This window comes from Buceros rhinoceros, unplaced genomic scaffold, assembly GCF_000710305.1.
Source record: "Buceros rhinoceros silvestris isolate BGI_N320 unplaced genomic scaffold, ASM71030v1 scaffold7709, whole genome shotgun sequence".
NCBI lineage: Eukaryota > Metazoa > Chordata > Aves > Bucerotiformes > Bucerotidae > Buceros > Buceros rhinoceros.
Window position 1 is genome coordinate 1 of NW_010429695.1, and position 14,032 is coordinate 14,032.

A 14,032-nucleotide genomic window follows, 5' to 3' on the forward strand; every position below is an offset into this window, starting at 1 on the left:
AGAGGAAGCGGTGCATTAGTGCATCCTTTTTAAAAGGGAGCAGCTCTGTGCCGGATGGTTTTATTCTTGGTACGGATCAAACTTGCGGGCTGTGCCAACCAGCCATGTCTGGTATTCCAGAAGTTTCTGTCTCCGAAAGGGTAACCACACTCCAGCAGATCAAGGCTTTTGTAGACAGAAACTACAAACCCAGGCTCGGCTGCCAGCACCGTTGGACAAGGCGGCCTGGCACCGGGTGGCTGGCGCTGGGCCGCTGCCTCCTCGGCACAGCTGTTCGTGAGCCAAAGGCTTTGCCCATAAACATCGAGGGCTGAAGGATAGTTCGGGGAGGAAGGAAGTGTCAAGGCCAGGACCTGTGCTGCTTCTCTCGCTTCCCTCTGCCCTAAGCCGTGTTGTGGAGTACGCTGGGTGCCAATCCTTAGAGTCTTCTTTATTAATTGTTACACTGACGCTAAGGGGAAGAAGTGATTTAAGACAGCTAATCCATAATCATTTTTTCCTGTGGATGGTACTTTATATCTCATTACAAAACCTGGACAGCATGAGGACCTATGTCGTAAGACACTTGAGCCCACTACCTTTAAATTTTAGATAACAGCCTTTAACAGCTGCTGAGTGATTTCTCAGGCTTGGCTGTGCATAGAGCTCTTGGAGGAGTCAAGTTTGAAGGGCCCTAAATTGCTGTGATTGTGGTGATGTGTGGTTTCCTAGTCTTTTTTTCCGGGAGCAAATCTCTCTGCTTTTATGATTGATCACTTGCACCTTCTTGGATACTGAAGGCAATCCAGTATTGTTAGAGAAGCTGCAGGAGCAATGAAACCACTGTTTCTTGTCCCTTATTGAAATGTTAGTATTTAGGGACGTAAGTTGGAGATGAAAAAGCCTTACTTCAGTTGGAATTAGGGTGTAAAAAATTTCCAAGGGACCACAACAAGAAGCATTTTGATTATTTTGGTCAAGGCCAGTGTGACGACTCTGAAGAGACACACATACTAATAAATAATGCTTTAGTAAATACTTGCAAAGGAGATTTTTCAGAGTACTGGGATGCTGTATCTTCAAGCTGGAAAAGGTTCTGCCCAGTGTCAGGAGAATTTGTTCTCCTGGATCCCTGTGGTCCAACTTTTTGTCACTGCAGAAGGAAACAAGGTTTGTGCACTTGCATAACCTTTCCGGCGCTAATAATGATTTAATGATGCAATAAATGAGCAAAGCATTCCCCGCGCAGCCGCCGTTGTGTTAGCAGAGCTGTGCTGACAAGGCAATGAAACCCGCCTTTGCAGGGGAATTGAGCTGCAGCGTAAAAGCAGTTTTGCTGGCTGAGGGACTGTACGTTTATACAGGGGCGGATCATGTGCCATCAGTGGTCATTCGTAACAGAGCTGTGCTAGAAAAACCTGTGACAGCCCAAGGAAATTCTGGAGGGCTCTGGAAACTGCACGAGGAAACACAGGATGTGGAGAGTTTTAGACAAATAATAAAGGTTGACATTATCTAAGTAGAAAAAAATAACATGAGGCAAGGTCAGGTTCACCCGCTGGACAGGATTGTTTTCTGATTAAAGATTATTAGCTGTAACTGCTATCTTGGACTGCACAAAAACAACCAGAGAAGCATTATTTATATATAAATAGCAATTATGAACCCAGGAACAAAGCCTGAGCAGCTTTCCTGGGTGAAGCAGTAGTCCTAACCTCTGGTAGCTCCGCTACCATTATTTTGTGGGCTGAGCACAAACCGTCTTGGATTAACTTTGTTGTGGAAAGGTAAGGTGGTCGATTGGACTGTGGATTAAATAAAAGAATCAAAAAATAATCAACACACCGATACTCCAAATGACATCAATATTCAGATCTCCCCAGGTAACATCACAAACAATTAGTCTGATAAATAACATTTCATTTCTCTGTGCTGAAAACTTACAGCCCTAATTAAATCTGCACGGGATATCTATTCTTTCGCACTGTGTGACTTCGAGTATGGGCACTGAGCCCGTGCAGAAGAAGGGCTCTTTTTGGAAAGGACAGGTGTTACACATACTTAAGCTGTTTCTCAGCACGATCAGACCTCTCATTTCCCTAGTTAGCTGATGTATTGTCGGACTTGTGTATGATCAGAAAGTTGTCTTCAGGCAAGGTTTGTTAGTAAGTTTTATTTGACCACCTGATAAGTTGAAGCAAAGGCAAGCACTCAGGCACCTATCCTCAGATAGTATCTCAGCTCCTTTTATTACAGTAATTTTAGTCAATTTTAAAGACAATTCAGGTTGTCCGTGACTAGTTTAAATCCTAGCACCACCTAGATCATAACATTTGACTTTCTGTTTAAAAACTCCCAGCAGTGCATGTTAGAAATGCTCTAAGGCCATCAGGTTGTTGATGGTAAAACGTCATTAAAGTCCCAGGATTCGTGAGAGATGACTTATTTATCTGCCTACCCTATTTACCTTATTTTCCTCCCTGGTCCTTACACACTCCAAAAACCCAGTACTAAAATCAGTATATGATAGCATTTTCCCAACCCGGACACCAGAAAACTAGAGAAATTGGTTATCAGTGCTGTGTCAGGTTCATTAGTGCATTTATATAATTCACTGTTTTTATAGCATAGCACTTTATACGCTACCTTTCAAGTGGCAGGCGACAAACAGCAGCGCAGTTTTTTTTACACTTAGGAATGGAAACTTGGGCTTTAAGCAGCCGACTTCGTTCAGAGCTTTTATGAGACAAGTAGCTACTCCCTAAAGAAAGAAGACAGTTTTAGAAGACCGTTACAGAAATTTTGAACAAAAATATTTTCAAAGGCTGATGCTGTTGCCATGCAAATCTAACACTATTGGATGATATATTAGTAGGTGAATTATAGAAGATGAGGGATAAAATAGGGAGGGACGTGACCGTGAATAATTTTTTATTTCATATTCATCTTTCAAAATGTAACCAACTATCCTTAAATGATTCCAGATAGACTTGTGTCTATCCTGGTGTTAAAAATCAAAGCACAGTGTAATCTTAAAAAATACGATAAACAAAAAAAGTCAGAAAATCAATCATATAATATTGCAGTTTATTGTTTCCCTCTGATGGTTGTATTTTTTTCTTTAAAGCGACAAATACCCATTATTTTAAAGGTTTTAAAAAATTCCTGTCAATTTTAGGTACACAATTTTCAATTTAATATAATCCCATTAATAAACATAAGACTCAAACTGCATTAAAAATGAAATAAACTGGGTGGATATACTGTACATTGCAAAATCGTGTTCTAAAATAGAAAAGCGAGAACTGGCCTGTTCCAGGTATCCAGTCAAAGGAAGTGCAGTGAGTAGCATCGGCTCCCTCGCTGGAGGGAGTTTACGTGGAAGCTTGAGGTTCCTGTACTTCTCTGGTAACCTGACCAGATAAAAAATAAGCACTTTGAAGATGTACAAACGATGACATGATTAAAGATTAAAATGCAGTTAGTATATTCACCTCATAAACTTCAGAAGTTTTTCTTCGCTTTCAAAAATATATACCTTATCCTGATATTTCACTGCGTACTCGATGTTACCAGGCACCAAAGCTTCGTATCTGAAGAGATGGGGCAAGAATTAAGAATTAATTCACAAGAAATGTAAACCATCATTTGTGTGGTGTAAATTGGTGAACTGCTGGGAGTATTCTGGTAATTCAGCAAGTACAGGAACTACAGAATAGTAGCAATCGGATCATCCAAATTTTCACACTGGCTGTGACTGGCTGTCACAAGGCTCAAAATCTGAGAGAGCCTCTGCCTCAAAATCTGGTTATTAAGTGGTTTTTAGAGTGCTGCTTCAGACTTCCTCCAGTTAAAGTGCCAATCGTAGTTGTTCAGGACATTAAGGAGGGACAGCCTAGAATTGACTATTACAATTCTTCCTTGCTGAGAAATTCCTGCACGCTGAGGAGATCGGTGGAGCTTTATGGTGGAGCTTTATGGCTTTCTTAGAAAAATTGTATTAGCTAGTTTTGCATGTACTAAGGTTTCATGAGATTTGTTTAAACTTTCGAAGGCTTATGATCGAGAAAACTCAAACTACATCCGAGCAGCCTTCATCACAATAGACAGCAAGCCAACACAGATCCTCATATGTAGCCATATGAGTTTCAAAAAGGTGATTTTACATTGATTCTCCAAAGCCACAGCCGCAATATAGAGAACTGTAATTGCTTTTCCAGTCCAAACCCTGATCACTATTAAAAACTACTTTGGAAGTATTTCCTGATTCATGTGATCATGTAAGACCCATAGCCTGTGATTCAGCTAATGAGAGCCGCCGTGATGTACCTCTCTTTTCCATCCAGGTATGTGACTGGACAGTATCCCTGCATTTCAGCGCTGACCCGGAGCAAGGCCTTCACTTCTGCCACAGTTAGTTTGCTTGGTAGCATATCTGGGGGTGGGAGAGGGTGAGGTGCCAGTGGTGGCACATAAACCTCTGGTCTGCTCAAGAATTTCTGTAGAAGAAGAAATTAAATGTTGTTACAAGGAAGGGAGCACTGTAAGACTGTTGGTCAAACTCCACAGGACAGGCTCACACAGTTCCAGCACTTGTTTCCTCTACACCAGCCCTCTTCGTGTGCTGGCGCTGCTGCTGCTCTCAGGTAGGTAATTTCTTTGCCAACCAACTCTCATTGAAGTCATCACTGTCCACCCGCCACTCATCACTATCCATTGCTATCATCAGCCACTCTCTACCCCCAGACTCCCCAAAGCAGATGGAGAAAGAAGGAAATGGTAGTTTTAAAGCGAATGTTTGATCTGTGACAAGAGGAGCTGTGGTTTGTCTGCCGAGATGTTTTGACAGCAGAAATATGCAGAACCAAAGCTTGGATGCTGACACCACCACTCTAGTTCAGATTACACACCGCTTGTTTCTGTACGAAACCAAACAATCTACGCAACCATCTTCCTGAACCCCCCTCCCGCCCTGCTGTGTGACACTCACCTCCAGTTCTTCCTGTGAGGCCATTTTGTAATAGTGGCCTCGAAATTCTGCAGCAAACTGCAGGGACGACGTTGCAGAGCAGTCCACCAATTCACCTTTTTCTGCAAGGCTGACGGGACAGTACTGGCCAAATTCCCCCAGCCGCTGCTGCAGCTCTTGGGGAGTGACACATAAATCAGCAATGCCAGCTGCTTTTCCTGTTAATAAAAGCAATGGGCTGACGGGACAGTACTGGCCAAATCCCCCCAGCCGCTGCTGCAGCTCTTGGGGAGTGACACATAAATCAGCAATGCCAGCTGCTTTTCCTGTTAATAAAAGCAATTAATGATAATGTTTCATTAATGAAAGACATCAAGACACCAAACATTTCTATTCAGAAATGTTACAGTTTAGAAGATATTCTAATTCGTCATGAAAATGATATGAAATAATGATATAAAATATGAAATAATATAAAATAATTAGGATTGCAATTTTTATAGATTGGTATTAAAATTATTTTGCAACCAAATTTACCAATTAATTTGAATAACATTTTTCTAGCACTTAAATATAATTATTAATGATGTGGGATACTCTGCATGCTTAAATTATTAGTCTCTTTTCCCTGGGATAGTTTTATTTATGATTTATTGTTTTACTCCTTTGTGTTGCTAAGGAACATTTCAGCTCTTATTTTATTTCTTTACATTGGTGAAGAAGAGTACAAGGTGTGAGGAGAGCCTCCCTTTTAGTCATTCATGTCTTGCAAGTGCTACAGTCTATCTGGATGAAATAAATTCAAAATCTTGAATAAAAAATTGAATCAAACCCAAACTATTTAAAAGTTGTGCTCTTCAAGCTTGATGTGAAAAAGTTAAATGTATTTTTTTTTTTTTGGCTTATGACTGCAATTTTTAAGAAGGCTGCAGCCACAAAGCTGCAGAAGTTAAAACCAAAAGGTGGATAAGGAAGTTTGTTTGCCCTTTAGAGGGATTCTAATTAAACTGTGCAGGCATGTTTAAAAGGCGTATTTAACCCTGACTAATGCTGACACACAAAAATTCAAGCGTGAACTGTGTCATTTTAGACTAAAGTGGTTTTCCTCCCGTGGCACAGAAATTAACGCAGATGGCATATTTCACCTTAATTCTGCACTTACAATTAAGGTTTCCCCCCTCCTTCCCTCTTCCTCCACTGACATTAAGTGAGGCTGGAAGTCACAGTTCCCCTTGCGTACTTTGGGACACCTTTTGCGATTCACCACCCACTATTGAGGGATCTGCCACAACCAGGAGCCTCTGACCTCCTTCACCTGTATTCTGTTACCCTGTTCTTTGGAAGGTGGTCTCAGACTGTCCTGTCATTGGTTCTGTCTTTGCTCTCTTCCAGAGATCTCTTCAAGATCTCTGCAGGGTGAGATTGAAGAATTTGTGGGTATGTGTGTGTCCAAGAATTAGCTTCACCCAAAGCAAGTCGAAGTTGAAATGCACTCACTACATGCAGCTTCTTACAGAAATTAGTATTATTCTGAGAAATTTTGTTTTGCTTTTACCTTCTCTTATTCTTTCCAGGTATATCTGGATTTCTTTAACAACCACTTGAACTTCCTGCAGTACTTTGTTCCAGATCCACCACTTGCTCTGAGATGCATCAATCACACACCAGTTCTGATGCTGCCTCTTGTAGTAAGTCCTAATTGCAGCAATGTGCTGTTTGTAGCAGGAATTTTTAATAGCTAGGATCTGTGAGCTGTCATGTTCAGGGTAGGGAGGTCTGAAGACAATGAAAAGTTACACTGATTTAAGTCTGAAGATTAGATCATTTCATTGAATTTCAGGTGTAAATTCTAGAGTTCACTTTAAGACCTTTTTACCAAATTTGCTTATTTGTCACTGTAGAACATATTTGAGAAATACAACTTTATGAAGAATGTGACCAGTTACGTAGGAAAAGCAACATACTTCTGATCAGACAGTTACGTACAGAAGCAAAGAACAAACCTTTTGTGTCCCAAGTACAACTCAGTAATTTTGTAAAGGATTTGGAATTTATCAGCACATATTAACTGACACACACTACCAATACACCGTTAAATGGTGCCCTAGACAAAATGCTGTCAGACTTTTAAGTAAATTGTTCATTGAAAAACAGGCTTCATTTTGAATTACGCAAGACTAGAAGAGATATTTTGACGAGAACACAGAAGCATTTCTTGTTCTGGTTCTTAATTTAAATGATGCCGAAAAAAAAGAGATAAATTTCTGTTTTAATAGGGTTAATTTCTCTGTAAGTTGTACCTCTCAAAAATATCTGATATTGCACATTTGATTTGTACTTTAGCCTATGAAATGTAATTAGTTTGGTATTTCAAATGAAAAGTTTAAAGCCAATACCTTTCAAAAAGATGGCATTAATTTAATTTTTTGCAATGCACATTGTCTTTAGGCTTTCAGTAAACAATTAAGCATTGTACTGGATACTTGATAAAAAGAAAGACAAAATGAAAGAGACATGCGGTAACGCTCTAAGCTATCTGGAACTTCCTAGAAAACACTTCTTCTAATGAGAACCAGGTTCTTACACAATTTAATTTTAAGGTGAATGTTCTGTTCTTTTTAATTCTCTGTCCATTTATAAACTACTTACTGTTCTTCCCCAGAAACAACCAACAGCTCTTTAAACAGAATATTTTTTTCCTTAGAAAAATAAAGGGAGCAAGCTGAGTGGAAATGTTGGGATGGGTAACTCCTGGATTGTATACATTATTAAAATATACATTATTTCCATCTTTTAAAAAGAACTGCAATGAAGACTTAAAAGCCAGCTTATTAGATGAAGAAGAAAGAATTCCCTTTATGATGATAATAACTTGAGTTGGTGAATAATAAACTTCAGCAGCAGAGTGAACTAGTACCATTTCTGATGTACCGTTTCGTTAAACCCGATTTAACTGAGCAGTGGGTGCGCACCATTGCACATCTGTGACTGGAGTCCGGCTATCGGGGGAGCTGGCCAGGGCACGCCACAAACTCCGTATGTCCCCATTCGTGGTCTGTGGAAGTCAGAGCATTAGCATGGGGAGAGACTGGTGCCCATGTCTTTTCGTACGGGGGGTTTGGAGACAGCCAGGTTATGCAGCAGGTTAGATATGGCCTCTCTGGGTACAGCACTGAAAATAGAGACATGGCAATATTGTGTGGATAAAAACATTGCGATCAGGGAGCATCACTACCTATCTGTGCTTTCCTTATCCAGCAGTGCTCTTCTGAACACTTCCTTTGCATCCATTTCTAATTCAAAGATTTTGACTGGAATTATCCTAGCTGCTTCCAAGAGGTTTACTTGTTTTCTTGTTACAGGGTATCCATCAATTATAACTCTGCATATAAACAGAAACAGAAAGACAGTTTTCCTAAGAAGTCAGTATCTCATTAACTGTTAAGACTGTGTATATTCCTAGAGCACTCCCAACAGAGACAAAAAGCTACACCCATGCCATGAAGTTATCGCTGCCCTGACGTGATAAACACAGTCTTCACTCCTAAGAATTTGCAATCAAATTTAAAAAAATAATCAAGTAGATAGACTAAGTAATAATAACGAATAAAGGAACTACACAAACGGCCAAAGGTATAGGAGAGTAAGTGGAAGGATCTGACTTGCAAAAATGGTGGACTTGAAAATTGTGACGCATCAGTCATCTGGAAACGTAAGTTTAACTATGGGAAATCTCCGTATGGATTGGGAGGAGCAGTTTTCAAAGTGAAATGATCTACAGTACTTGGAAGAGGTTTTAGAATCATACTGAAGAATAAATGCTTTTCACATGCTGGGCAATTCTATGGCAAAATACACTGAAACAGTATTCCAGTATTTAACATGAAAGAAAAGTTGAAAGAATTCTGATCTCAAGCTCAGATAATTTTCAGATTTTTTCCAGAATTGCCTTCGCCTGTAATAATTCTCAGGGAGTTTTTTTGGGGGGTGCTTTTTAAGTCTGCCCAGTTTGGAAGGTGTTTCAGTGGTTGAGAAAGGGCCTAGGAAATCTGGATCCCGTATGAATGAGGTGGAAAGACTCATTGGTTCCATTTCCTCCTTAATAACTTCAGTTGTTAACAAAACCAGAAAAAACACGAGTACTGAACCAGTCTCCACGACCAAAGAGAATCGGTTGTGTCCGGGTTGGTGCTGGAGTTGGTATAAGAGAGATAAAATGGTAGTTCTCAAAGGATAATAAAAAATGTCGGTGTATTGACTGAAAAAGAGTAACTGTCATAAAGCACATTACTTGGTTTACTGGAATATATGTACTTGAAAATTGCAGAAAATTATACTTCTGTCTGGCTTCCCAGAGTAACGTGAAGAACCTAATTTTGTGTGCATTATTAATGCATAAACCATGGATGAGTTACAGTGGAATTGTTTTACAGTGATAACATGGGGATCACTGTCTATGAAAGGACTGGCACGACTTGAAAAAAGACCCCAAACCCAAACAAGACTCTTACCCGGTGGTGTTACACACGTGATTCATCAGAGCCACATCGAGAGCCTGGATGGCCAGTTCATCAGGTACAGTCTGTCCTCTGTGAAGGTGCCACTTTAAACGGAATGCCAAGGCACTCTCTGGCTGCCTGTCTAAGACCAGCCGGATGGCGTGTCCCACGCTCAGGCGCAGTAGCCCGTAGGCACTTGCAAATTTCTTGGCAACTGCAAAACATTTAGATTTCAACACACAATTTCACAAAAGGAACATCACAACCTAGCAGTCTGTTAAAGCCCATCTTAGAAGCTAAAAGCTCAGCTCATTCCCTGGGTCATTTCCAGGGGTAAGCGGGTACTAACCCTGCTTTGGCCCCTAAAGGGCCCAAGCCTTTGCATATGTGCAGAGCACACCCAGTGCGCTAACAGTGTTCAATTCTCAGCAGCAATAGTCAATATTATTACAAAATATCTTAGAAAATATGCTTCCACTGCTGCCCCTTTTACAGAACAACCTAGAAGTTAGACAGTTTATCCAGGAAATGATAAATATGGTTAAAATTTCCTGCTTAATATGAGATAATTTGAACCCTCTCTTCTTTTTCTAACACCCAATTCTAATTATTAAGCTATGGTGTAAGCTGAATGTTCTCCCCCTCCAGCTAAAGGCAGAGACCTATGGATTAAAAGAGTCATAGAGAAGAAGGAGAGGGAAGAAAGATGGAAATCTTGGTTTTTTAATCTAGAAGTTTGGAAACAGATTGGGGAATGTGGAGGTTTGGGTTCTGGTCCTTGATCCTAGGAGTATTTCCTCATTTTGCATTGGATCATATTGAAAGAAATAAGAAGCAATTAGAAAATAATCAGAAATAATAGAAGAGGTATAAATAGTGTTAGTCTGGATTTTCTAAGTGTCAGACAAGGTCACTGACTTCTTAAGAAGCTGGGATAAAGTTCAGATGGACAATGCATAAATACCTAACTGAAAAATGAGACACTAGAGAATGCAACCACAGGATACTACACCCAGCAAGAAAAGCAGCAAGACCAGCAATATAACGGTGTATGATTTTTAATAGCAGATACAGCTTCAGTCACTGAATAAGGTTTTGCTTTTTAGATGATGCTGGCTCCTACCTGTAGTCTTTCCAGATTTTGGAGGTCCCACAATTGCAATCTTAACTGGTACAGCAGGTTTAGGCTTTGGCTGACGAATATATTTGATGGGATTTTTCATAAATGTTTCTTTATTTTCATTACTTGAAAAGAAATAAATATATTGTCGATGGATTACAGGAAAAACTGTGTTTTCATGGGTTTGTTGTGGCTTGATTACATCTCCTTCACTGAGCTGTAGCATATACAAAAAAAGCAGTTAATTAGGTTTGTCAAAGCCTCCTTTCCCTCCATCCAGCAGAAGCAGCTTTATAGGCAGGTAGAGGAGTACCATCTGCATGAACAAACCATCAAAGCATTCTGAAATTCATGCATATGGACCTAATACATCGTCCGGGTCTGAGGAACTTCCATACATACGCAATGCTTGTACAAAAAGGTGAAGCAAACACTGAAGAGAGAAAAGAGTATTCACTGTTTCCAGTAGGTGGTACCACAACACTGTCTATCCATCAAGGGAGTGTAGTCAGAGAGGTATAACATCATACTTTTTTCTATTTTCAAAGAATAAAGGAAATAATTGTATTCTGTGTGAATTAAAACCACTTATCTGCCTGACAGTAGAAGGTATGCTCAGAATATTATGTTCAGCAGAAGTCATGTACAAATGAAGAAAGCAGAAAAGAATATCAATACTTACATTATGGTGAAGGGTAAAACCACAACAAGGCAAGACAAAAGGGCTTTTGGTAAAATATATATGCTGCTGCTGGAACCTTTTCAAACACGTCAAGCAGCCCACTGTAGCACTGGTGAATCACTGAGATGTAAGAGGAGCACTAACAGCAGCAACGGTCATTGCAGAAATGCTAAATGAATTCCTTGTACCACTGTTTAATTGCAAGAACTTACTCATGCCCCTGTTTCAGCCCTTCTTGGAGCAACGGCCTCAAAGTGTCAAGATGTTCTAGAACAAACCGTTGACTACAATCTGTAGAAAACATTGCCTAGACCTGACGGCACCCACCTTACTGTTCTAAAGGGACTCAGAAATTAAATTGTTACTGGCTAATTGTAACCTATCGCTTACATTGGCCTTCTTCCACAAAAAAGGAAGGTGGAGAAAGTGACCGTTTTTTCAAAAGGCCTCCAGGATTCATCCTGGCAAGCTTAGACAAGTTAATCTGACCTTGTACTGAGCAAACTGAAATATGTTAAGAAAAAAACCATTAGTTACGGGCATATATATGAAATAATGGGGAATAGCCAACTCGGCTTTTTGTAGAGGGAAGTCCTACCTCACAAATCCATGAGTGTTCTTTGAAGGACTCAGTAAGTACATAGAGAAGTTGATCTGGTTGGGGCAGTACCTTCTCAGACTCTTCTCTGATTCTTAGGTTCCTATTCCTGAATCAAGTCATTTCAGGGAGCTTGCCCTCAATTTCTAAGATGTCAGGAGTCTGTTCTACTGTATTATTTGCTCCCATCCCTCCCTCAGATCATCACTTTTTTTCTCTTCTTATCTAATCAGTTGCATAACTGCTTCCTCCCCCGGCCCCCATTTAATGTGAAAGTAATTGGCATATGCTCTATCTGCCTTTCTACAGAAAAACCTCCGGTCCTTAATCAATTTTGTCATTTCTATTATATCCTAAAATACCCTCAAAATGATCCTATTTCCCTTTCATTATTGTCAGCACATACATTTCCACTGTCAGCACGCCGCTCTGATTTTATCTAATAGTTTTCTACGACTTTTTTCTTCTAGCTGAATTGTACCTTTTGGTTGGTAAAAAACCCACTATACAGCCTAAGTGAATGAATTGGAGCATGGAATGACAAAAATGTAGTGAAATCTAATAGAACAAAGTGCAAGGCCTAGCAGGTAAGGACTAAGACGAATTTGAGATATAAGCTAGGGTTCAGTAATTGGAAATGACAGAAGAAATATCTATTAATATGTCCCTAGATTATTAGATGCCAATTTGATGCAGCCATGAAAAAGGCAATTCTGATCCTAAAACGTTTTAAGTATTTTGATGATATAAAGCCATAATACGAGCTGATCTGTATAAAATTCTAATTGCCAAGATTAAAGAAAGGTAAACATAATCTGGAACAGGTGAAGACCCAACAGGATGACTATACAAAAGGGAAGAAAAGTTACTTGATTAATTAGCACAGTAAAATGAAGGCCAAAGTATACTTCCTTCAGGAACTTACTGAGTCCTGTATCTTGTTCACTGGGTTTTTTTTTTTAATCAATCCTCCTTTTTTATTTACTCACAAGCCATCCTGCTTTTATTTCTAGCATTAAACCCAAAAATCTACCCATGCACATTTGACTTGCTACCTACAAGACTGTTTCAGCCCACCTTTGGGGATAGACATGAGTACTTTCTGACTTCAACTTTCCACATCCCTAGTAAAATACTATAGAATTAGATGTGTTGCTTTTCAAAATCCGTGAATTTTGACAACAAAGAATTATTGCTGATGAATTTTGTACATTCAACATTTGTTGGTTTGCATTTTTGATGCTGCTAGGGTTGGTGGCCACCTGTGTGGCTTCTTCAAAGCCCAAATCCTTTCAGTTTGTTTCCACTGCTTCGGGAAGGCTTTAAGACCTTCTCCGTTGTCCTGTATTTTGAAGATCTTTAAGAATTAGACATTTCCTTCTGATTTGGTGACACCTTTAATTGTGTCGCTAATGGTAATGTAACAGATTTTATTAAACGCCTCTCAGCCTTAATTTAGCTGAAACAGTGAAAAGACTAACACCTTTTATTATCAATGATTGCTGTATTTTGTGTATATTCAGTGGTGTGGGTTTGATTCAGTAATGTAGTTTTCATTAAATATTTCTGGTCTTAGTTGCTACTGTCTTATAGTATTTTTTTATGTGAAATACATTTTTTAAAGTATTACTTCTGGAAAATACTCTTCAGCTATTTAAGAACATTACCTTGATTGGATCCCACTGACCAAAAGAACTTGGGAATTTGTATGCGAAAACTAGCATCTTGTGTGCAAGTGGCAAACTTATTGGGTAACATTTCTCAAAAATGCTTCCACGAGTTTCCATTAGAGAACTGAGCTTGCTATAAATTTGGTAGCGTACGATGTGAGGCTTCCGTCCTCCATTGATCTCGATTTGTGGTATTAGCAATTTTTCAAGTTCTTCCTGGTGAATGAAAACATAACAATAGAATCATAAACATGATTGGATTTTTAATAATGATTGACAGCAGGATTTTCTGTGAACTATCAAGGATTTCCTGAGCACGTTCTTAGTCACTGGAAATCAGCAAAGTCTGATGTGAGATGAGAATTGGTCTTCCTGCCCACTGATGTTTAAGTTACCCAGCCTATATTAAGTATCACACTATTTAAAAAAGAGAGGACAATCTGGTAGTTAACTTTGCTATGATAAAGCTAAAGCTTAGGAAGAATCTTTTATTTAAAAAAATTAATCAGATATCA

General features: G+C 39.4%; 1 protein-coding gene across 1 annotated transcript in view; it reads right to left on the reverse strand.

Annotated features, from left to right (window-relative positions):
- Positions 1–189: 189 nt before the first annotated feature.
- AK9 (adenylate kinase 9) overlaps positions 190–14,032 on the reverse strand; it is a gene marked incomplete at its 3' end in the record, with an annotated part of 63,453 nt that continues 49,610 nt past the window's right edge. Inside the window, exons 25-36 of the mRNA XM_010142739.1 lie at positions 13,515–13,733; positions 10,571–10,784; positions 9,460–9,661; positions 8,184–8,330; positions 6,504–6,724; positions 4,970–5,166; positions 4,309–4,478; positions 3,474–3,572; positions 3,290–3,392; positions 2,626–2,740; positions 1,739–1,784; positions 190–451 (exon numbers count right to left, since the gene is read on the reverse strand). Coding sequence (XP_010141041.1) covers positions 190–451; positions 1,739–1,784; positions 2,626–2,740; positions 3,290–3,392; positions 3,474–3,572; positions 4,309–4,478; positions 4,970–5,166; positions 6,504–6,724; positions 8,184–8,330; positions 9,460–9,661; positions 10,571–10,784; positions 13,515–13,733 — 1,995 coding nt within the window. The remainder of the gene's footprint in view (positions 452–1,738; positions 1,785–2,625; positions 2,741–3,289; positions 3,393–3,473; positions 3,573–4,308; positions 4,479–4,969; positions 5,167–6,503; positions 6,725–8,183; positions 8,331–9,459; positions 9,662–10,570; positions 10,785–13,514; positions 13,734–14,032) is intronic.